Source organism: Dioscorea cayenensis, chromosome 10, assembly GCF_009730915.1.
Source record: "Dioscorea cayenensis subsp. rotundata cultivar TDr96_F1 chromosome 10, TDr96_F1_v2_PseudoChromosome.rev07_lg8_w22 25.fasta, whole genome shotgun sequence".
NCBI classification, from domain to species: Eukaryota; Viridiplantae; Streptophyta; class Magnoliopsida; order Dioscoreales; family Dioscoreaceae; genus Dioscorea; species Dioscorea cayenensis.
In genome coordinates this window covers 22561313-22566644 of record NC_052480.1, presented here as the reverse complement: position 1 = coordinate 22566644, position 5332 = coordinate 22561313, and the positions used below count along the sequence as shown (strand labels likewise).

The following is a 5332-nucleotide window of genomic DNA, read 5'->3' as shown; positions in this document are numbered from 1 at the left end:
ATTCTACGTGTCAGCTTCAACTTTATCATGATTTATTTTCTTTGTAACAACCATTGAAAGCATATGTCCATCCCCATTGAAAGTTTTAGAATGAAGTCACAGTATGAATAATGCTCCACGTGATGCTAGTAATGAAGGACGAAACAGGAGAAGGGACAAGAGGATGAAACATGCTAGTAATGTATAGCTTTTAAGCTATACATTAGACGAGTACTTTCCTAGCTCCCTTGGATCTTGCTTTCTTGAATGATTTGGAGGATCTCATATATTAGCTTTTGCCCCCACGTCTTCTTAGAATAAGTCCTTAAAATAAAAGCCAAATGTAAAAATGCTTATATTGATTATCACATACCACCAAACTCTAGATTCATTGTTAATAAGGATTGATTTGGATTGGTGGGAAATCTTGGGAAAATATTAACCATAAAACCAATTCACTTGTGATCACAACAACCTTTGTGGTGCCTTGAATCACAAATCAAGCTAAAAAAAAATATTAATCTATATTTGATGAATGGAAAATTGAGTGGATTTGTTCTGTTTGATTTGGTGGAATAGAAGGATTGGAATAAGATACAAATCATTAAGAACAAGTGTTGGGAGGCCTTGGCACCAACCTATCTATAATATCAATTTATGTGCCTGTGTTTTCAAAATGGTTGTGATTGAGATTCCCATGGATTTTTTGCAAGGTGGATGAGTTTTAAACTAATTTTTTTTGTGAAGGATGGTTTCCTTGGATTTGGAGTTGAATAACAATGAAGTGTTTCATCCTTGATGTAAAACAACTCAATCTACAACTTCATTGTTCTATTGAGAAAATAAGAAGGGAATTGTTGTAACTGTTCATTTGTTGCTCAAGTTAAACCATATCATCAAGTCTTATTTGTGGGAATAGATAAGAATTTTTTGACAAATGACAAAAAGCACAACTATCGTGTATGTGAATAGTTGAGAATTGATTATCCCTGCATGCGCCTTGATCGATTTGCTAGTATGCAAATTAGACTACAAGCTCGTTCCCACACGAGGAATCCTTATGACAGTGTAAGCACTATAAATATTTCATATGATTGTGATGGCATCATGGTTTGATGGCTATAATTTCTCAAGATAAGACACTTGATTGGTTTGCACATTACAATTGTAAGCACTATATTAACTTCATTGATGGTAAACAGTGATGGATAAGAGTTGGATGCATAAGTCAAGATTGTCTAACGAGTATGCAAAAGGAGTGGAGTCATTTCTTGATTTCGCATTTGATAAGTCAAGTGAAGACAACATGATTGTTTGTCCTTGTGTAAAGTGTGCGAATGTTCATTGGCACACGCGAGAAGTAGTGGAAGAACATTTAATGTGTGACTGGAATCCTACTGTGGTTACACTTGTTGGTTCTTCCATGGGGAGCTTGTTCCTTCTTCAACATCTAATTTCGGATAACATAATCACAATGCCTCCAAGCACCACTCAACCTACTTCAACTTTTCATAGTAGCCATGGTGCCATGGGAGAATTGTTACGTGATGCGTTTAACATCCGTCATGATGTCCATGGGGGCATTGAACCTAATATTGGAGATGTTGTCAATGATGAAGCCGAGGTCCAGGATGGGGCAGGTGAGGAAGAACCTCCTACGGAAGCAGCAAAGTTCTACAAGTTACTTGAAGATATGAATGAGAAACTTTATGATGGATCGAAGCATTCCAGGTTATATTTTTGCATTCGTCTCTTCCACCTAAAATGCATGTGTGGTATGACTGGAAAAGCGCTCGATTACCTAATTGAGTTTTTGAAAGAATTTTTCCCAGCCGCTGCCATTCCTACAAATAGTCGTGAATCTAAGAAGGTCATCAAAGACTTAGGACTTGGTTATGAAAAAATTCATGCTTGCCCTAATGATTGTATGCTCTATTGGAGTGATAAAGAAAATCAACAAGCTTGTCTTGTTTGCGGCACTTCTCGATGGTTGTCCACTGATTCTAATCATTCTTCAAATGATGATGATGAAATGGTCCACAAAAGACCAGCGAAGGTTTTGCGTTATTTTCCCATCATCCCAAGATTACAAAGAATATTCATGTCATCGAGGACTTCTGGGGATATGACTTGGCATGTTGATGGTCGTACAGAAGATGGGTGTTTGAGGCATCCTGCTGACGCTGAAGCATGGAAAACGTTTGACACGAGATATCCAGACTTTGCTTCTGATCCTCGAAATATTAGGCTCGGACTTTCCTCTGACGGTTTTAATCCATTCAAGTTACTGAGTACTTCTTATAGTACATGGCCGGTGGTGTTGATCCCTTATAATTTGCCACCGTGGAAAGGGATGAAGCAATCTTCTTTCCTCTTATCCATGATTATCCCTGGAGTTAATGGTCCCGGAAATGACATTGACATCTACTTGCAACCTCTAATCAAGGAGTCAAGCAACTATGGGTTGGTGTTCGGACATATGATGCATCAAGGAAAACGTAACTTCAATTTGCGAGCTGCTCTAATGTGGACAATAAATGATTTCCCCGCTTATGCAATTTTATCTGGTTGGAGCACGAAGGGAAAGTATGCTTGCCCTTGTTGTGTCTGCAGTAAACAACGCCGAGATGGCTATCCAATGGACAAAAAGTTTTTGTTATATGGGACATCGGGCGTGGTTAGCAAAAAGATCATCCTTATAGGCTCCAAAAAAACATCTATTTGATGGTACTTTAGAGCTACGTGAGGCTCCTTTATCTACAAGTGGGTCAGACATCTTGTTGATGTTAAATGACGTGCAATATAGCTATGGGAAACGAATAAAACAAAGGCTAAGAAAATCAAAGGCTTCTAGTAGCTCAAAGAAAAGACAGAGGCAAGAATCCAATTTTCAAGAAGATAGTGTCATGGACAAGGAAGAAGATGAATCACAAGAAGCAGATTTGTGGAAAAAGAGAAGTATATTTTTTGATTTACCATATTGGGAGCATCTCCTTCTGCGGCATAATTTGGATGTGATGCACATTGAGAAGAATGTTTGTGAAAATATTATTGGAACCTTGCTTAATGTTGATGGGAAATCAAAAGATAATTTGAAAGCCAGACTTGATTTGGTAGATATGGGAATTCGTCATGTTCTTCATCCTGAATATCTTCCTAATGGAAGAACAAGGTTGCCTCCTGCTGTTTATTCAATGACAAAAGGGGAGAAGGATGTGTTTTGCCAAGTCTTGAAGAACATTAAAGTTCCGGATGGTTATTCCTCAAATATATCAAGATGTGTGAACCAAAAGGAACGGAAGCTACATTCTCTAAAATCACATGATCATCATATACTACTCCATGATTTGCTTCCAATTGCTTTACGCTTATCATCATCAAAACAAGTGATGTGTTCCATTTCCCGAGCTTTTGCAATATATTCAAAAATTCTTTTGTGGTAAGGTTCTCAACGTTGAAGAGCTCGACAAACTTCAATATCGAGCATCGATGGTTTTTATGTCAATTAGAGAAGATTTTTTTCCACCATCTTTCTTCACTATAATGGTCCATTTGCTTATTCACCTTCCATTGCAAGCCAAACTTGGTGGACTCGTCCATTACCGATGGATGTATCCAATTGAACGGTAAAATTTCCTACTATAGACTTAGTTTTTAATTAGTAAGAATTAAATTTATTTTTTTAGTTGACATGACATACATGTTTTTAGGTTCTTGTTGAAGTTAAAGAACTATGTGCGGAACAAGAGATATCCTCAAGGTTCTATTGCCGAAGGTTATTTTGGCGGAGGAATGTGTGACCTTTTGTTCCCGATATCTGGAAGATGTTGAAACAATATTTGATAAACCATCAAGGAATTTGGGAGAAGTTCATGATGAGGCACTCGGGGACCTTATTTATTTTCATAGTCATGGACAACCAATAGGCAAATTTGAAATTACGTAATTAGATGCTAAATCATTGGCACAAGCACATCGATATGTCTTATTACACCATGACGTTACTGTCACACTACAATCGTGAGTGAAGCATTTCCATCTATTTTAATTTGTATGGCATAGGTTTACAATTTGTATTGCAATTAATTGTAGTGAGTACAAGAATATCTTAAGACAACAAATGCGTGCTCGCCGTTCAACCGCTCGTGATGTTGATATGCAATTTACTAGGACCTTTCATGAATGGTTGGCCGAAGTTGTAAGTGATGAAATTAGAAACATAATTCTCTATAAATTTTTTTGCTTTTTAATTCCATACATATATTGACCCAATTTCTTAGGTTTCTCGTGGAAGAAATGTGACCGAAGAAGTTAGGTTCCTTGCACAAGGACCAAACCGAATTGTTAAGCGATACAAAGGATATATCATCAATGGATTTCGCTTCCATACCAAATCTCGTGAGAGATTAAGGAGGACTCAAAATTCCGGATGTGTTGTTACTTCTTCAACAGTGAGTTATGCTAGCGCAAGTGATGCGAACCCCCGTGCAAGGAAAATGTTGACTATTACGGGATTTTGAATGACATAATTGAGCTAGATTATTTTCAAAAATTCAAAGTTGTGTTGTTTCGATGTGATTGGGCTGATGTTACTAATAGTCGGGGTATCAAGAAAGATAAATATGGATTTACCATGGTGAATTTTTTTCTAGATTAATCCATACAAAGTGCCAATGTCATTGATGAGCCTTATGTATTTTTCATCACAAGTGAAGCAAGTATTCTACAAGAAAGATCTCACCGAATCTGGATGGTATGTTGTGATACGCAATCATGCTAGGGAAGTGTATGACATGGGTGATGAATCGACGTAAAAGTGGTCCTCGAACCCGATCTGCTTTTCCTACTAGTAGTGAAGGGATTTTTATCTTCTAACGATGATGAGCAATGGGTTCGTGAAGATGTCAATGAGGATGTATATGCGGCTTAATGATCGAGAAATTGCTTCAGTATTTATACGATGAGTTACAATTTTGCAAATTCAAAAATTTCTAGTGTGAGTTTTTTTCAACTTTGCAAACATGCAGTATGAATCAATCATGATATTTCCATTAGGTTTTTGAACTTCGATGTTAATCTTCCTGCTTTTTACTAGCAATCCTACTATTTGATATGTTGAATGCTTTTGAACTTTTCAATGGTGCATATCTTTCAAAGTGCATTAGCAAATTCAAAAATCATTAAGGTTGTTCTTCTCCTACTTCACTTTGGAATATTTTTATTCAATTGCGCTATTGGGCAAAAATATTAGAGATAGATAAAAACTTGGAGATGACTACGTGGTTGTTTTTTTGTGTAATCTCACACATTTGATATTCTAACCAAAGTCTTCATGTGTAAACTTAGTTTATTT

The 5332-nt window shown here is 36.8% G+C and overlaps 1 protein-coding gene across 1 annotated transcript; it reads left to right on the top strand.

The window, feature by feature from the left end:
• The first annotated feature begins 1183 nt into the window (after positions 1-1183).
• LOC120270384 lies at positions 1184-4499 on the top strand. The gene is made up of 5 exons (XM_039277378.1): positions 1184-2565; positions 2786-3365; positions 3690-3754; positions 4072-4177; positions 4260-4499. Exons 1-5 carry the CDS (start codon positions 1184-1186, stop codon positions 4497-4499), a joined length of 2373 nt encoding a protein of 790 aa, XP_039133312.1.
• Positions 4500-5332: the final 833 nt, after the last annotated feature.

Bases quoted from the DNA above. Each gene is read 5' to 3' on its own strand.
- LOC120270384 (XM_039277378.1), top strand. From the start codon at position 1,184: ATGGATAAGAGTTGGATGCATAAGTCAAGATTGTCTAACGAGTATGCA. The intron at 3,366-3,689 runs GTGATGTGTTCC...ACATGTTTTTAG, and splicing joins GCTTATCATCATCAAAACAA to GTTCTTGTTGAAGTTAAAGA. The intron at 4,178-4,259 runs GTAAGTGATGAA...CCAATTTCTTAG, and splicing joins ATGAATGGTTGGCCGAAGTT to GTTTCTCGTGGAAGAAATGT.